Genomic DNA, 19,697 nt, shown 5'->3' with positions numbered 1-19,697 from the left:
AACAGCGCCACACCTGTCCACAGATTGTGTGTGGTATTGCAGCCATATTCAGGTCAATGGTGAATACCAGACCTATAGACAGAGCTGGTGCTGTTTCTAAAGGAAAGCAATGTGTTTATAATCCTGGATAACCCCTTTAAGGAGGCATTTCCATCCCATTAGGTTACTTAGGATATGGGGTGACATGCTGATCGGTAGGCTCCTCACCCTTTCTATGATATAATTGTCCTTGAAGTTAATGGAGCTTGCAGTGTGTGGGTGGCAAGGACTCTATACACAGATTATGAAGGTCATGAATAAAATCTTTTGACATGTCACAGACACATGTGAAAAGTTCTTATTGGTCCGGGTCTGAGGGTTCTGACCTTGATTGATCTGGAACATGAGGTGGGACACGCTTCTCTCCCCTAGGTCTGTGTGAGCGATTTTGGCTATATAGACTTATGTGGCCTTTTTGGTCATGTAACATGGAATCTGCATGGAATCTGACCACAATGGTTATTAGTTGTTGGAGTGGGCATCTCCTCTCTCCTCTGTGGGCATCTCCTCTGAGCAGGAAGTAGAAATCAGCTGGGACCTGGACACTGTCAAAACACCAGTTCTTTTTTTTTCATCCCACCCTGGGCAGCATAAAAAAGACAACAAAACCCACCAAAAATTAATGTCTTCCAATACTTATCAGCTGCTGCATTTCCTGCAGGAAGTGGTGTATTCTTTCCAGTTGACACACTGCTCTCTGCTGCCACCTTTGTTTGTGTCAGGAACTGTACAGGCCGGAAGGAAATCCCCATTGAAAACCTCTACTGCTCTAGACAGTTCCTGTCACAAACAGAGGTGGCAGCAGAGAGCACAGTGTGGAAAGAATACACCACTTCCTGCAGGGCAGATAGCAGCTGATAAGTACTGAAAGACGTATAGAATACATTTACAAACCTCATAACTTGCTGTCACTGTTTGATTTGAAGACAATTTTATTTTCTCTGGAGTACCTCTTTAAGGCCATCAATAAAGGGTTAACAATTGTCTAGGGTAATGGCTGCAGAATGTGACTATACAAGTCTGTGAGGTTGGCAATGACTTCTCCAGTGTTACCCCACAGGAATGCAGGAGTATGGGCCGCTACATAAAAGAATCTTTGTCCTCACACACCAGCAGGTGGAATGTCTCGGAAGGAATGGCATAGCCCTGCCACACAAGCTGGGGAGAATAGACAGGTCTTTAACATATAATCAAAGAAACATAACGATACAATATGTCCTCCACGACTTTCTCCAGCCGCCATGCCATAAGATAGCTTCCCCCTGAGCTGGACATAGACGTAAGGAGAATCAGCTGCGACCAATCACAATCTGCTCCATTGTGTTAGATTACACAATCTAATGGTCCGTTTACACAAAGTGATAATTTGCCCAATCGATCATTTAACGATTTTGAAGAAACGATTTGGTTTTTATAATGATCAGTGTTTAGATGAATAAATCGTTAGAAATATCGTTATTGTGATTGTTTTTAACCGTTAGGGGACCAGGCCAAGTTCAATTTTTGCGTTTTCGTTTTTTCCTCCTTGTGCTTAAAAGGCCATAGCAGTTGCATTTTTTCACCTAGAAACCCACATGAGCCCTTATTTTTTGTGTCACTAATTGTACTTTGCAATAACAGCATGCATTTTTTCATAAAGTACACTGCGAAACCAGGGAAAAATTCAATGTGTGGTGAAATTGAAAAAAAAAACAAATTTCTTTAATTTGGAGGGTATTTTTTTTACGCCGTTCGCCCTGGGGTAAAATTTACTTGTTATATATATTCCTCAAGGTGTTACGATTACAACCATATATAACATGTATAACTTTTATATTATCTGATGGCCTGTACAAAATTCAAACCATTGTTAACAAATATATGTTCCTTAAAATCGCTCCATTCCCAGGCTTATAACGCTTTTATCCTTTGGTCTATGGGGCTGTGTAAGGTGTCACTTTTTGCGCCATGACGTTTTCTTTCTATCGGTACCTTGATTGCGCATATGCGACTTTTTATCGCTTTTTATTACAATTTTTCTGGATTTGATGCAACCAAAAATGCGCAATTTTGCACTTTGGGATTTTTTTGCGCTGACGCCGTTTACCGTGCGAGATCAGGAATGGGATTAATTAATAGTTCGGGCGATTACGCATGCGGCGATAGCAAACATGTTTATTTATTTATTTTTACTTATAACATGGTAAAAGGTAAAACTTTTATTAGGGGAGGGGGCTTTTCGTTAACAATAACACTTTCTTTTTTTTTTAACACTTATACTAGAAGCCCCCCTGGGGGACTTCTAGTATAAGTGCACTAATCTCTCATTGAGATCTATGCTGTATAGTTATACAGCATAGATCAATGAGATAGGCACTCGATAGCTTCCGGCTGCTGCAGTGCCGAGCCGGGATCAGCGCCATTACGGCGCAGGCCCCAGCCCGAGACGGGCGTGTGGATCGCTCCTCCGTGACAACGTCCCGGAGGAGCGATCCACCCCACTAGACACCAGGGAAGGGCAGCATAAGGTAATCGGATGCAGCTGTCAACTTTGACAGCTGCATCCGATTACTTAATTAGCGGTCCTGGTGATCGGACCGCGCCCGCTAATAGCCGGTTGTCCCGGACTACATGCAGCACCTAGGACCGCGGCGGTTTAGAGTACGGCCGCCGCACGGCCCCGCTCTGAACACCCGTAGGCGTCCAGGGTCGTCTAAGGGTTAAGATTGCTTAAGCCCATCTCACACATAGGGTGAATCCTTGAAAGACTGTTTACACAAAGCGATCTGCGAATTTTTAGCGAACGATCAACGATTTGAGAACATGTTGAAAGATCACAATGAACGATTTCTCGCTCGTCACATAGAAGATAAGGGAATCGGGGGCTTGACTGTTTTCTGTGTTTACACTAGCTGAATGCAATCGTTATTGCGAAAATTCGAATGATAATCGTTCCGTGTAAACGCACCATTAGTCGTTTGTCTTTCAACATGTTGAAAGACAATGACAGACACCAGACAATTATCGGGTGTAACGGCCAATATAATCTGAATACGGCCAATAATTGTTTCGTGTAATAGGGCCTTTAGATGCTTTCAACCTGCTGATAGTTTCCCATTAACATTCAAAGGGGTCTAATTTTATACAACTCCAAAATCTATGGGGCCCTGATAGAAACGTGTAGACTCACCAACAGTGGGCCAATACAGTAAAGGAAGTAAAGTGATTACATAAATGCATTGCCTCTGTATACCCCTCTAAGAGATCTCGCCAGCGGCGCACAAGTGGTGTAAAACAATCCTTTTCAATGATGAAAGGATTATGTAATCCCTGTCATGTTGGAAAATTTCCTTCTGAGATGGCAAACACTTCCTGCCATTGATACCGGGGATTATCTTCCCCCTGTCCGTTCTCATTTTTATACATTAGGCTGGGCAATAAGCGGTTGATGTGTGGCGAATAGAGATGAGTGAATTGATACTTTAATGGAATTGCCCCGGATTTTCCTAAAAATGTAGATTAGCCTAAACATGAAACTTTTAAGATATGTTTCCAGTGAATTGCTTGTAAGGAAGCAGGGAACCCTATCAAAGACAGGAGTCCCTGCTACTGTACACTGAGTGTCCCTCAAATTTTCATACTGTACACTGAGGCTCCTAGAGGTAATGTCACTGTATGCATTGCCCCTTACACCTACTACATTTGCAAGGCTAGGCCAATAAGTGTGTATGGCCAATCAATGTACACTTTATGGAAGCAGGAATACCTGACTATGACAGGTGTCCCTGCCCCTATACATAGTTTGCATTGTACCTTGTAGGGCAATCAGTTTACTTCTGAATCAAACCCAAGTGTGCATGTGTATTCAATGGAGAGATCAGTGTATTACGTTGCTCTGGTTGCAGCTATCTCACCCTGGCTTGAGCAGTATTATACACAGTAACCACGGTCTGGCCACTTATAATGAGCCGCGGTGGTGACAGCACAGTCACACCCTTATACTGGTGGAGTAGAATTCAGCTCCTCAGACAGGAACATCTTGTATATACAACATTTATTCAGCACTGAATCAGCTCTGTTTTGTACACCGGAGAAGCTGTTTATTTTCAGGGTGGTAATACTGGCAGCTATTACAAGTCTATGCCAATGCCGGACATAGTATATAAGGTATAGGGTAATGATGTAAGGGCCATCTGCCATATGTGACAGAGATGACCACACCATGTCAACGGATTGTACATCATCAATGTAATTCAATAATGGCTCGTGAACGTCTGCCCCTTTAACACTATGGCCAGTCATGTCCAGCTATAGGGGGGTTCTTAAGGCCCTATTCCACGGAACGATTATCGTTCGTTTTCGGACGATACCGACCGCTACGGACGATAATCGTTCCGTGGAATAGAGTGCAACGATCAGCCGACATCGTTCATGTCGGCTGATCGTTGCAGTCGCTTGTTTTTCAACATGTTGAAAAAAAAGCGACTGATATAGCAACGATCTGCTGCCGTCGCTCCGTTGAATAGGAGCGTCGGCAGCAGACGCTGCTATATCCTATGGGCTGCCCGGACGATCAGCGATCCTCCGAGCAGCCCCCCCCGCAGCACCCCGCCGCCCCTCCCGCACTCACCCGCTCGCTGCCGACACGTTGAATAGCGGCGGCAGCGAGCGGGGAACGAGGAGCAAACGAGCGCTGATAGTGCTCGTTTGCTCCTCTTAACGACCCGTGGAATACGGGCTTTAGTCTTAGGGCCCTATTCCACCGGACGATTATCGTTCAAATTATCGTTAAATCGTTTGAATCTAAACGATAATCGTTCGTTGAAATGCAGTTAACAATTAACGACAGAACAAGAAATCGTTGATCGCTTTATAAGACCTGGACCTATTTTTATCGTTGCTCAATCGCAAAACGTTCGCAAATCGTTCGCATTGAATAAGACGTTGTTCGGTCGTTCGCAGTAGATATGAACGCAATAGCGAAGAAATAGCGTAGAAAAAACGATCGCAAATACGATCATAAGTAACTATTATTGTTCCATGGAAATGAGTGAACGTTTTCAGATCGTTAACGATTATGCGAACGATAATCGTCCGGTGAAATAGAGTTCCCACTGAACCTCACTGCTCTTGTTTCTTAGGTTGCATCCTTCCTAGGTATTGTGAACAGAACAATGGCAGCCTGTTGTCTTACTAGTGTTGGAACGACACATGTCTGGTGCAGCAGCGGTTGTGTGCGGTTCAGAGATGATTTTCTATAATTGGTGACCCAGAATCTTCCTTGTGTATGTATCTGATGCTAGTAGATAGGTCTGATGTCCTCATGTCAGTGCGAAATCAGGAATGTGATAAATTAATAGTTCGGACGATTACGCATGCGGCGCTAACAAACATGTTTATTATTTATGGGAAAAGGGGGGTGATTCACACTTTTATTAGGGGAGGGGGCTTTTTATTAATAATAAAAAAAATTTTTTTTTACACATATACTAGAAGTCCCCTGGGGTTAGGGTTATTACCCCCTGGGGTTAGGGTTATTCCCCCTGGGGGACTTCTAGTATAAGCACACTGATCTCTCATTGAGATCTATGCAGTATAGTTATACTGCATAGATCAATGAGATAGGCACTTGATTGCTTTCCGCTGCTGCAGCTGAAAACAATAGAGTGCCGAGCCGGGATCAGGGCCATTACGGCGCAGACCCCGGCCCGGGTCAGAAGCAAGGATTGCCTCTCTGACAGCTTTGACAGCTGCATCTGAAAACTTAATTAGCCGCTAATAGCCGCGGTCCTGGGCTACAAGCGGCACCCAGGACTAAAACTGTTCAGAGCAGGGCTGTCGCAACGCTCTGAAGTCCCCTAGGCGGCCCAGGACTTCTGTGTACGCCCAGGGTCGTCTAGAGGTTAAAGTGTCACTGTCGTATTTATTTTAATTTTTTTTTGCAGAAATCAATAGTCCAGGCGATTTTAAGAAACTTTGTATTGGGTTTATTAGGCAAATATGGCGTTATCTGCATTTAAAAAGACTTTCCCCAGGTCCCCCCCCCCCTCCTCTCTCTCATTCACTGCTCATTATCAGGAAATTATGTCTTGTTGCATCAGACATGCCCCTGTCTGTTCTATCGAGAGGAGAGGGGGGAAGAGAAAGGAGGGAGATAAGTCAGCAGCAGAGAGCAGAGAACAAAGGATTACACAGCGGGACCTGTGTGAAAGCCTCTATCCGGAGGTCAGAGAGGTCAGTGCTGACTTCAGAGATGATAGCCCTGTGATGTAGCTGTAAATTAACTCTTTGTTGTCCTGTTTTGGTGCCTCATCTCCCTCCACCCCTCCCCTCTCCATAGAGAACAATGAAGACAGGGGGGAGAGCTTTAAACTGTTTTTTTCATGATAAAAATGCATAAACCCAATTACAAAGTTTATTAAAATCGCCTGTACTATTGATTTCTGCAAAGGGTGATAGAACCACAATGATGGAGCGGGGTTTTCAGAACTGTGCTCATCTTCATGCACTAGATCTGAACTAGAACCAACAATATTCGCCACTGCGTCTCTAAGCAGCATCTGGACACCAGATGATCCAGAATAAATCTGGATACACACTAGATATGAAATATATTATAATGGCAGCTATAGTAGATATCTGATATTGGAGAAATGCTGCCTGAATGGGAACCTCCTGACCCTCTCCTGATGGCAGGGATGTGGGGAGATAAGGGTCGGCATGTTTAGAGTTCAGCTTCCTCAATCCTTATATTTTTGGAGGGATAAGAGGAGTGACCGGACCTGCTCATCACTATGGTCTCTGATTGCTGGGCTTATTACACAGGGAAATATTGGACTATTCAGCTAATAATCGCCATGTAAAATATGACCCTGTATTAATTTAGGGTGCTGCTAGATGAGAGGATGGGTAGAAGCATTGGTGCGCAGAGATGGCCTGCTCTGGAGCACCATACTGCCAGCTGCCTCATGTACATATTGATAAAGCTGCTGCTTAATACAAATGGCGTCATAATAAAAGGACCGCATGTTTGTGTGTAAGGTCGGCTATGAGAATCTACAACAGCTTAGCATGCTAATTCCCTCTAATATAGAACAGCAGCAGGTAAAGGTGGAGAAGAGGAAGCTATAGTAAAGCGGGATTCTTGTGGGGTTATCTCCATAAATTATGGTATAAATTTTTGTTTTTAAATACAAGGCGTAGTTAACCTACAGCGCTCACAAGTTCAACCAGACAGTCAACATAAAGTGAAATAACAAGTTCTCTGCTATGTCAGCTTTCTTTACAATGGGTCAAATGACACACAAGGGTGTACAGGACAAATACTCACCTGCTCCGAACAGCTTACAGTCATAAGCCAGATAATATTACAGCCTAATAATCAGGAGTTCAGTTTCTCTAAGGAAATTGGATTCTTGAAGATGCCTTTCTGATATCATTAGTACGAGAGACTAAGAAGAAGAAAAGCTGGAGTGAAACGCGTTGTGCTCGCATATATCATGTGTTGGTATGAATCCTATCTGTATGTTACATAAAGATGTAAGAGTCTTGGAGGTGTCTCAAAAACAGTACTTCTGATACCGCTAGACTAAAACAACCCAAGGACAGGGGTGGCACCATACACCACACTCTGAGGACAGGGTCGGCACCACACACCAAACTCTGAGGACAGGGGTGGCACCACACACCACACTCTGAGGACAGGGGTGGCACCATACACCACACTCTGAGGACAGGGGTGGCACCATACACCACACTCTGAGGACAGGGGTGGCACCATACACCACACTCTGAGGACAGGGGTGGCACCATACACACTCTGAGGACAGGGGTGGCACCATACACACTCTGAAGACAGGAGTGGCACCATACACACTATGAGGACAGGGGTGGCACCATACACACTCTGAGGACAGGGGTGGCACCATACACACTCCGAGGAAAGGGGGGGCACCATACACACTCTGAGGACAGGGGTGGTACCATACACACTCTGAGGACAGGGGTGGTACCATACACACTCTGAGGACAGGGGTGGCACCATACACACTCTGAGGACAGGGGTGGCACCATACACACTCTGAGAACAGGGGTGGCATCATACACACTCTGAGGACAGGGGTGGCACCATACACACTCTGAGGACAGGGGTGGTACCATACACACTCTGAGGACAGGGGGGGCACCATACACACTCTGAGGACAGGGGTGGTACCATACACACTCTGAGGACAGGGGTGGCACCATACACACTCTGAGGACAGGGGTGGCACCATACACACTCTGAGAACAGGGGTGGCACCATACACACTCTGAGAACAGGGGTGGCATCATACACACTCTGAGGACAGGGGTGGCACCATACACACTCTGAGAACAGGGGTGGAGCCAGGGGCGGATTAACTTTACCATAGGCCCCGGGCTGTTCACCAAGCCTGGGCCCCCCACCCCACTGTAACTATGGAAGCACTAGCGTGGTGTGCATAGTACAGGACAGATAATGTCATGATGTCCTTATTTGTGCAAAATTGCCATAAAAAAACCTGTGATTTTTTGCAAATCATGGCGGAAGTGTAGCCAGGAGACATTACACCACTGAAAGTATTTTTGGGTGGTCATGGGCCCCCCAGGAGCTCAGGGCCCCGGGCTGCCGCCCGAAACGCCCCTATTATAATCCACTACTGGGTGGAGCCATACACACTCTGAGGACAGGGGTGGCGCCATACACACTATGAGGACAGGGGTGTCCCCAGTGTGCTTGATGTGAACCTTTTAAATAAAGGAAAACATTTGTTAAGACAGGCGTACTCCTACAGCGGTCTTTAATTAGGCCCCGCCCCCTTTGCCCCAGCTGAATTCACTACGAGCTGCACGAGGAAGCCGGTGCTTTTTTTGAACTGCGGCGGCTGGTTTCTGCGTACGGCGCCGTTCTATTCTTGGGCACTGGTCGGGGCAGAAGCACTGGAGGCGGGCCAGCCCGCCCCCAGTGGGAGGAAGCCCCCACCGCTCTAATGGAGCCGGGTCATAGAGGGGCAGAGGTTTTCTCCCACGGGGGATGGACCGGCCTGACTCCAGTGCTTCTGCCCTGACCTGTGCCCAGGAATAGAACAGCACTGTACACGGGAAATAAAACACGCTTTATATGTAAGAATAATCTATTCGTCAGGGTACTGATGCCCTGTTAGTGCCAGAATATTACTTTTAATATAGTCTACTATAGCTGCCATGTCTTGGCACCCTCACCGGCTTGTTCTAATACAAAATTTCTGGCAACCTAGCAGGGTCTCCACCAAACACATTCCCCCAGAGCCATCACTGAGTCCCTAAGCCACAAGGTGGTTTTTGCTTAGTGCCAGGCTAACTTTTGATTGGACCCCCCCAACTGACCACTAAACGGTCAAGTGTAGTCATAACTACATAACTGCAAGCGCTGGTCAGGGGTGCTTGCAGTTAATCCCTAGCTGCACCAGGACGTTACTGAACATCCTGGTGCCACTAGGAGAGAGCAATTTTAAGGAACATATTTTTTTTAAAAGGTCTTAATTTTTTTTTTTCTTTTTTCAATTTCACCCCACTTATAATTTTTTTCAGTTTTACAGTATATTTTAGGCAAAAATTACATTTGCCATTGCAAAGTACAATTAGTGGCGCAAAAAATAAGGGCTCATCTGGGTCTCTAAGTGAAAAAAATGCACGCGCTATGGCCTTATATACACAGGAAAAACTGAAATCGCAAAAATGAAAACTGGCTGTGTCCCCTAAGGGTTAAAGGGACATTTGCAAAACCCAGGAGGCCAGCAGGGACACTGGGTGCTACAAATGATGACGTCTCAGGGAGCCCAGTGTATTGCAGGAGCAGGCCATGGGGGCCCCCTGATACGGCGGGCTCCATAACAGCGCGCTGTAGCTGCTATAGTGGTAGTTACACCCCTACCTGTCACCAGGAAATGGCTCCCCAAGGGGGGGGGGGGTGTCAAAAAATGTCATCCCTGTCCACCCCTAGATTTTTTAAAGCTGCTCCTTCAGTCCATTGAAATCAATGAGTTGTCTGTGTAATGCAGAGCAGGTCAGGTCCTTTAGCACGCTCCACTTTGGCCAAAAGAGGAGGATATTAAAGAGGACACTCTCAAAATTCTCTAAAAGAGGGAATGAAAATAATTTAAAAAAATAGAATACATACCAAGAGCATTGGGGCCCTCAGGATGTTTATGAGCTAAATGTGGCTTCTAATTTACTGCTTAGAAACAATAATGTAGTTTGCTGTCAGTATATATAACTTTATTCATCTCCTTCTGTTTTAGGGCAACAGCTGAACCGAGAATCTGAACAATAAAGTGTGACGTGTCCAGTCAGCAAAATGGCAAATGAAAGCTTTACCGAAGCTCTGCACCGACTGAAAGAGATCCATGACAAAGAGGTGCTAGGTGAGGCTGGGTATATACCCATACCCGTAGTAGCTACCTATAGAAAATGGCTCTCGTGCTAACATTATGTTAACACATTGTTATTTAAAGGCTATGTACAGTGGTACCTTGGATTCAGAGTAACGTTTTGGTTTAGGAGCTCACAGTTTTTCCAAATTTTAACTTGGTTTAAGAGCTCCCTGTACTGAGTGGGAGAGGAGCAGGCGAGGGGCATGGTCTGTATAGTGGGGTCTACAGCACTGTATTCTGACCCAGGAAGTCTCCCTCACCTTCCAAATCATAGCAGATCCACTTCAGGCTGGGGCTTGCATCAGGGGACAGAACAGCGGAGGTAATCTCTTCATAGCTTTAACCTCTCTCCCTGGAGAGAGAGAGTGCTGCTATACTGTGCCAACATCTGCCCTGCTCATTACTTCATGCTTCCAGCCATCTCTGTCAGCCCTTGTGTTTCCCATCCTCTCCATTCCTGCTATAATGTGCCTGCACTAACATTCAGCTATACACACTTCTGCTATAATGTGCCTTCACTTACACTCAGCTATACACACTTGTGCTATAATGTGCCTTCACTTACACTCAGCTATACACACTTCTGCTATAATGTGCATTCACTTACACTTAGCTATACACACTTCTGCTATAATGTGCCTGCACTCACACTCAGCTATAAACACAGAAAAACCTGCTTTGGTTTAAGAGTGGATTTGGATTACAAGCGCGGTCCCGGAACAAATTATCCTCGTACTCCAAGGCACCACTGTATATTGTTGCAACCATTTTTTATGTTGCGTTTCATCCCAGATCAAAAATGAAGCAATTTTACAAACAATCTGAAAATCCATAGTTTTGTGTCCACAGCTCCTTGGCAGAGCATTCCTTTTCTATGTAGTTTTCATATAATCCGATCTTGCAGCCATGTGGTAGGGTGGTATTACATGGCCTAAACTGCTGTGTAAACCAGCTAGATCAGCGCTCATTTACAGATCCTATTACACGGGGAGATGTGCAGCCAATGATTTTTTATAGGCTCAAAATGACACCATCAGCCGCCACATTTTCCAATGAACTTTTTGTGTCTGTGGATTTCTGTGCTGCACATTCGTCTAGCAACTTCTTAAAAAGTCGCGAATACTAAATACATGTAAAACCTATGACAGATTAGCAGAAGTCGCGCCCCTTTATCAGGTGGAGTGGAAAGACATAGTATGTGAGCATATTGGAAGCAAATTGGGCTGTCATTTTGGCTTATTTTAGTAGATCTGTCCCAACATTGTCCTGGCCATCTGGCTTTGCAGGGAGCCATAGCTGGGCCTATTACTGTCCCCTGTATACCCCATTTATCAGTTTCCTATTACCTTTGTATATTTTTGTACAAAGTTTGTGCATCCAGCACCTCCAGAATCATCTCTGAGGCCACAGGCGGGATGAATGATTTGTCTTGTCTTTAAGGGACGAGATGAGACACGTCTGAGAACCCTGAGAAAAATGTCCTGGGAAAGAGAGAGTGAAATGGGCTGCGTTGGTTAAACGGGTTAGGCCGGTGGTGAGACGGCATTGTTCTCCAGGTCGGAGGAGAGCGGCTCATGAATAGACTTGTCTCACAGCTCAGTCACATGCTGTATGGAGCTCTGGCTTATAAACATGCAGCTGTGACACTGTATCATGTGTTCATAAGGGCACTGAGTGGCTGTCGGGGCATGATGGGGGTGGTAGCTTTGCCACACAGTTTGGAGACCACTGTCTTTAAAGGGGTTGGCCATAGTAAAATTGTTCAGTGTACAGTATTATTACCTGTACTCACTGCCCTTACTGACAGCAGCTCCCTGTGTACCCCATAGAGCTAAACTTAGACTCCCTCCTTCAGGCTGTGCTACCCTGCTCTGTGGTGAGTCTGTCCATAAGATGGCCGACATGGAGGGAGCAAAACCCTCATGTTTTGCTGCCGACTCTGGTCCCTGCTGCAGTGCCTATTCATACACTGCTGCCTGCATGAACCAGAAGTATCTTTCCCCATTTAAGTCTATGAGACGATTATAGACTTACATTAGGAAAGTGACTTCTAGTTCACACACAAACCTCAGGGTCAATCGGCCAGTCACACTGGAGAGCAGCTGGGAACAGGAGAAGCGATATACCAGAAAAACAAGAAGCCTGTTAAGTGGAGGGAGCAGGGGAGACTATTACGGTCATGCTTTTTCTGTCTTTATCTGACAATCGGTAGAGGTCTGGGCACCTAGACCTTGAACCAAAAAAACGTGACAAGCCCTTTCAAGAAAAAAACAAAAAAAAGAGTTGAGGCCTTGTAACATCTGACGAGCCAAAGGTTGTATTTATCTGCAATCCGCTCATCAGCCAGCTGCCGTTTAACTGACTGCTGCTCCCTGTTGCTTCTCCCTGGGTGCGCGAAAAAGCTGGATCCAGTCCTGGGAAACTTCTCCCAATTTCATAGGACTGGATCCAGCTTTTCCCAGTACCCTGGGAGGTGCGGCACAGAGCAGCAGTCAGTTAGAAGGCTAATGAGCGGATTGCAGATATAATAAAGCGCTTTGCTTTATTTTTACTAAAAACTCGCTCTTTTTTAGTTGCAGACCATTGACGTAGAAGGTTCCAGGTGTTCTTCAGTCTAGACTCCATGGGGGACATTTATTAAAGTGTCACTGTCGTGAATTTTTTTTTTGCAGAAATCAATAGTCCAGGCGATTTTAAGAAACTTTGTAATTGGGTTTATTATCCGAAAAATGCATTTTTATCATGAAAAAGCAGTTTGAAGCTCTCCCCCCTGTCTTCATTGTTCTCCTATGGAGAGAGCTAAAGAAAAGACCAAAACAGGACAACAAAGAGTTAATCTACAAATCCCTCACCCGTTATCTGTTCTGACCATCACCAGTGACCTGTCTGAGCTCAGATTACAGCTGTCACCCAGCTCCGTGCCTGTAATCCTCTGTTAATCTGCTTTCTGCTGTCGGCTAACTCCCTCCTTCCTCCTCCCCCCTCCCCTCTCCCTAGAACAGACAGGGGACGTCTCCTGCAACAAGTCACAATTTTCAGATTTTTCAGAGTGGATGAAAAAGAGGAAGGAGGGGGGGACCTGGGAAAAGGCTTTTTACATGCAGATAATGGCAGATTTGGCTAATAAACCCAATTACAAAGTTTCTTAAAATTGCCTGGACTATTGATTTATGCAAAAAAAAAAAATACGACAGTGACTCTTTAAGTCTGGCGTTTTTTACGCCGGACTTATAAATGTCCCCGCATCTCCGGCGCTACGGAGATTTATGTAGAGGAGGACTGCCTCTACATAAATCCCGTGCGCGTCGGTGCGCACAGCCGAAAACCTACGCCACCTGAAAGGTGAAGTAGGTTTTCGGCGTATCTTTGTGCGCGAAAAATTACAAATCGCGCGGACTCTGAGTCCGCGCCCCCCGTAACGCCCCCGGCACACCCCCTCCCCGCCCCCCGGCGTACTCGGCGGAAAGTGCCGATATGCGAATATTTTATTCGCAAATCGGCCATTTGCGAATAGAAAAATACGCAAATCGGCACTTTCCGCCGAAAATCATCTGTACACCGGATGATACATGTCGCCCCATGTCTTTTTCAGTCTAAAAGCCAGGGGATTGGTTTAGGATCATGTTTTTTCATCGACAATGTTTTGGCAGCTTTCACACAGGTTGGATTTACTGCAGATTTTCTGCTCATGCAGAAAATCCACATCATGTTACAGTATCAGCAATGTGAATGAGGTTACATGGAATAAAGTAACCTATGAATCTGTTTCCCGTCTAAGATATACAGGCTGTTTTGTATGCACAATGTCGGTCAATCATCGTGCAGTGTCCCAGAACAGGCCCTCTTATCCTCACACTTTTATTATAACCGTTCCTGTTCTGGAAAGCTGTGTGTATTGTGTCACCCCTCTCAGTGTTCAGGTCTGCTATTCCATTCATTTCTTGTATGCGTATTCAGGTATCAGTGCCTAAGGGTATTATGTCGCCCCCCAGTGTTTAAGTATGGTACTTCTCATGTATATTTCACTGTATATGCCTAATGGTGTGATGATGCAATGGCTGGATGTCACGTGACTGCCCCTGCTTCCATGGTAACTCCAATGGCCATCGAGCTTTGGCTGGGGAATACCATGTGACTTTCCCTCTGCCTCAGTCTGGTCCTCCACCATCAGGGGGACAGGTTCTGTGTGTGTTCTCTCTTCCCTGTCAGGAGAGAGATACGTGTGCTCTGCTGCTCCAGATTCTCATCTATTCTCCAGATCTGGGTGCCGTTCTTCAGTCGTTCCTCTCATCGTCTTCTCTGATCGTCAACAGCAAGTATTCATCTCAGTCTCATTCCGCCCAGCATTTTGTCCTAAGTGTCACTACTGCTCCCATCATTCAGCACGCCATCAGCACGGCCTGTTGCAGCGTCACCCATTGCTCTGCTTTATTAAAGTCTGCCTTGTGCCCGGTTGCATCCGGAGAGACTGTTGCTACTGGTTGCCACCGTTGCAATGAATATACAACTACCGTTGTTTCTGAACCTTGGCATTGGTGTGATGATTGGTGCCCTGACTAGGGACAGCGAGGGATCGCATGCCCGCCCTCCGTGTGGTCGGGAGCCCGGTTCTCAGCTGTGTTGCCCTCGTGCCGGAACTGTGATAATCCTCTGCTCAGCAGCTGCCCCGGTTCCTGACAGTAACAACACCCATCAGCGAAGTGGCCCCTAGGGGCCCAGGCATCGCAATCGTCTTAAAACATGAGCCACTGGGCCACCCAGATGATCTAAAGCCCCTATTGCACTGGGCGGCAAGAGGGAGCAAGCAAGCGCCGACCTGCTCCTTGTTCCCCGCTCGCTGCCGGAGCTATTGCACGCGCCAGAAGCGAGCGGGTAAGAGCCGGGGGGGAGGGATCTGCAGGGGGGGTGCTGCCCGGGTGATTGATATATTGTCCAAGTAGCTTATAGGAGATAGCGGTAGTCTGCTGCAGCCGATCCTATTCCACGGAATGACGGCAGCATATTGCTGTTATTATGATCGTTGATTTTTTAACGCGTTGAAAGACAACGATCAGCCGACATTGTGCATTACACAAGACAGTTATCGACTGTAACAGTTGATATCGGCTGAATACGGGTAATAGTGCCTTTAAATGATGGTCCTGCGCCCAATCCCCAAACCCCCCCCCCCCCATTCCACTTGATGCCTTTGTGTGTAATAGCACTGATGATCAGTAGGGGTCGAGGGATAGTGACCGGATGAGAGGATGGACCAGTCACCAGCATGTCCCCTGTGTATGCTGGGATCCACACACATCTCTCAGGTCATTCCACTTTTTCCAGCTTGGCCAGGATCGAGTTTGGTCAGTCTGGAGATGACCCAGGATCCTCCTCTATCTATGTCTATGCATAGTCTTATAACAAAATCCCTTTAACCCAATATTATCGGTGATGTGTGACCAGACGTTTCATCACCCTATACCAGGCCAAGGGACATGGAATTTAACAAGTATTTGGGACTTCTTTCAATGTCACATTTTCTCAGAACACAAACATTGTGTACGTTGAAGTGCAAATAGCTGTTGGAATTGTGTAAAAAGCCAGAAACGCGTCAGACCGGTTTGTCACGTGTCTCAAGTAGTCAGGTAGAGAATATGTTCTCAGTAATCAGCAATGTGTGTGGCACTGGGTATAAAACACTAGGTATACAGGGTATAGTTGTGTAACACATGACTGCCCGTATTATTGACAATAGAAGTCAAGGGATCATTACAGAAGTTGGCACACTCTCTAAGGCAAACAGCCATTCTCCTATTCCTGCCCTGCCAACAGGATTAGGTAGATCCTGCAAAATTATAAAATAGAACTTTTAAGAAAGAAAATAACCCTATGCATCCTGACCATCAAGGTTTTCAGCCTCTTCCAAAGAAACATAGAGATCTTCTAGTATCTCCAGGCGTCCCCAGGAGGTCCAGCAGAAGTCAACCCCATCTGGAGTTGGCATTGGCCAGTCACTTGCTGCTAGGCTCTGTTTCTTATGGGACCATTCACAAATAACCATTTCGGATGGTAGCTGGCCCTCAAAATAATTGTTCTCTAGTTGGCTCAAAGAGAAACTGACACGGATATGCACAGGATTACATACATATGTTTGGCGATGCTCTGTGATCCAGCGTCTTTGGTAAAAAGCATCTTTATTCCGGGTGGACAGTGTGACATTTAGCGCCCATCCTGCACAGCCTCAGCTTGCCCCGCTCACTATTCACTGCTGTATCTTCAGGCTGCCCCTTCAGGTATTCTGGAGGAAGTGGAAGATACAGCGGTGGCCATAGAGCGGGGCAGAATGAGGCTGTGCCGAGCACACCCAACCCAGCGGGCACCATTAAAGTTAACAGGGTCCATTGGAAGCTGTGGGTGTCTGGCCTGCAGAGCATCTGCCTGCTCCATTTTTTCCTTTCTTGAAAGTAGAAAACAATGCAAATGTGAACTTATCCTTAGACTGTGGTTCAACCAATATTAATGTAATGTAAATGGCCGTCTTAATGGACAATGTTATTCCCCATTGGAAAGAAACATAAGCCCAAGACACCAATGGCAGATCCATTTATGACAGCATCCTATTGACTTAGAATGGAGTCCATCATGGTTCCAGTCTAAAAACAGAGCTTTACACTGTCTGATGTCACATGTGAATTATATATAAGGTGAGTTTCAGTAATGCTTTATTTAAAGGTTACTCCGTCTTTCTTGCTTGAAGCAACATTGCTGTTACTCTAATTATTAACCACTCCTTCGATAAACAAGCAAGAAAATCTTCTACAGACTTCCACCTGTACACTCACCTACCTCATGGAACCCGGAGCCAGTGTCATCCAGATAGGTCACCCAGGATTTGGCAAACCATAAAGTGTTAGGTACTCTGGATGATCTAGACAACTAACCACTCTACAAATGATCATGGTACCTGCTGTGCACACAATACGACCATCAATGACACAATATGTTAAAATGTAATTGATTGTAATTTTTCTAGTAGTTATTGTATGACCAGGATGTATATTTGGTGCAGTAATAAGATACATTTTGACCAATGATTATAGTATAGGCCAAATCACTATGAGCAGCCAGGAGATTTTTGCTTCTTGTGTGCTATCTTGACCCCTTGTAAAAAAAATAAATAATAATTTGCACCTAGCAAAGAATAACTGTGACGTCTTCTGTTTCAGGTATGCAAGCAAAGCTAACAGAATTAACAATGGAAAAGTGTCGGTGAGTGAAGCTCTACCCTCTATTTCTCTCAGCCATCATACATCCATGGTTTATAAGTGTCTACTGATGTTTTTATGGAGGACACTATTACAATCTAAATAAATAAAGAACAGCTTGAGACTTACTGCAATCCTCCTGCTCCCTCTACCTGAAGGAAAGAGAACTGCAGGCATATTGTTTGTACCCATTACTGTACCTAAAAGCTTTTCGGTCCTGAAGAGTAAATTATTTTGTCAGGCAGTAAAAGTCACTTATTTTATGGTATAAAAGACATACAGTAATGATAAACTGTACAAATTACCTCAGTCAGCTGGTTGATGCTACAATATTTAGGATAGTATATACATGGAGATGCTAAAACAGGCAAAGGGTAACAGGGTACTGACTTTTTGATTGATTTTTAGAGACTCACAACGGATTGAAGAGTTATTTTCTAAGAACCATGTCCTAAGGGAACAGCAAAAAGTCCTCAATGAAAACATCAAGGTGCTTGAAAACAGGTGAGTTTGCTGTTCATGCACTTATCAGTGTTGGGCTAACTTGTTCTAGGCTCTCTTTTCATACACCTAAAATAATATATGTATTAGGCTTTAGCATCAGATTTTTAATTATTTGCATTTGGTTTTAAGGTTAAGAGCTGGTCTGTGTGACCGATGCACAGTGACCCAAGAACTAGCAAAGAAGAAGCAACAGGAATACGAGAACTGTCACTTCCACAATCTGCAGCAGATCTCGTCCCTAAGTGAGTACATTCTGAGCGTGATGACCCTCCACTAGATGCATCCTCTAGTCTCCTCTCTATAGCTCATCCCTAGGCTAAATAATAATTCTCTCTTTATGAATAGACTTGATGTATTTACCTTTCTGTTATTCATTGGGGTGCAGTACTAAGCTGATAAGTCAGGGCACAATTTTTGGTGTTTAGGAAATGGGCTATAGCCAGAGGAGATGACCAGAGCTTAAAGAGTTTGAGTTGGGTCAGAAAAACCTGAAAAAACTTGGTTGTTCTTGAAGTGAATAGGTCTGAGGTGCAATAAAACCTGTGGACAGGTGTGGTGTTGTGAGCGATAAATGGTCGAATCAATTATTTCTCCGTGTAATAGAGACAACAACCAGCCATTGAAACGATCATCAGCTGATAATTTCTTTAGACCCTGACCTAAAATCATCGTCCGCCAACTGCGCATCACTACATGTAACAGTGATGCGCGGCCAGAGGCTGACAACTGAACAAACAGTTTACATTACCTATCCACGTTCCTGGTCTCTTGCTGCACTCTGCATGCTTCCTCCCTGGTCCTGCGCGCTGCAGCTTCAGAGCGGTCCCGGCCAGTAATTGGCTGAGAGGCCTGTAAGCTGAGACAGGCCCCTCTGAAGCTTAAAGGAGAAGTCCAGCGAAAATTTTTATTAAAGTATTGTATTGCCCCCCAAAAATTATACAAATCAGCAATATACACTTATTACAGGAATGCACATAAATAGCTTTTTCCCCTGCACTTACTACTGCATCAAGGCTTCACTTCCTAGATAACATGGTGATGTCAGGACCCGACTCCCAGAGCTGTGTGGGCTGTGGCTGCTGGAGAGGATGATGGCACAGGGATGCTCAGTGTCCCTCCAGTGCCCTGTGTCCCTCAGTGACCCCCTGCCATCATCCTCTCCAGCAGCCACAGCCCGCACAGCTCTGGGAGTCCGGTCGTGACATCACCATGTTATCCAGGAAGTGAAGCTTTGATGCAGTAGTAAGTACAGGGAAAAAAGCACTTTATAAGCATTTCCTGTAATAAGTGTATATTGGGGATTTGTATAACTTTTGGGGGGCAATACAATACTTTAATAAAAATTTTCACCGGACTTCTCCTTTAAGCGCGCAGGACCAGAGAGGAAGCATGCAGAGTGCAGCAAGAGACCGGGAATGTAGATAGGTAATGTAAACGGTTTAGGCAAAGTCGGTACGGACATCACTAACGATGTCTGTGCAGCCCTTGTTAAATGATT

General features: G+C 45.4%; 1 protein-coding gene across 3 annotated transcripts in view; it reads left to right on the top strand.

The window, feature by feature from the left end:
- RBBP8NL (RBBP8 N-terminal like) overlaps positions 1-19,697 on the top strand; it is a 35,351-nt gene that overhangs the window by 1,143 nt on the left and 14,511 nt on the right. The window contains exons 2-5 of one of the 3 annotated variants that reach the window (XM_069952031.1): positions 10,320-10,442; positions 17,657-17,699; positions 18,104-18,199; positions 18,329-18,441. In XM_069952031.1, coding sequence (XP_069808132.1) covers positions 10,376-10,442; positions 17,657-17,699; positions 18,104-18,199; positions 18,329-18,441 — 319 coding nt within the window. In that variant the 5' untranslated portion in view covers positions 10,320-10,375. Of the gene's footprint in view, positions 1-10,319; positions 10,443-14,712; positions 14,768-17,049; positions 17,135-17,656; positions 17,700-18,103; positions 18,200-18,328; positions 18,442-19,697 lie in introns of those variants that run through there. The other 2 variants (XM_069952032.1, XM_069952033.1) reach the window with 2 other exon arrangements.

The sequence above is a fragment of the Dendropsophus ebraccatus genome, chromosome 14 (assembly GCF_027789765.1).
Source record: "Dendropsophus ebraccatus isolate aDenEbr1 chromosome 14, aDenEbr1.pat, whole genome shotgun sequence".
NCBI classification, from domain to species: Eukaryota; Metazoa; Chordata; class Amphibia; order Anura; family Hylidae; genus Dendropsophus; species Dendropsophus ebraccatus.
Note: the sequence above shows the minus strand (reverse complement) of the source record. Positions and strands in the feature narration are given on the sequence as shown.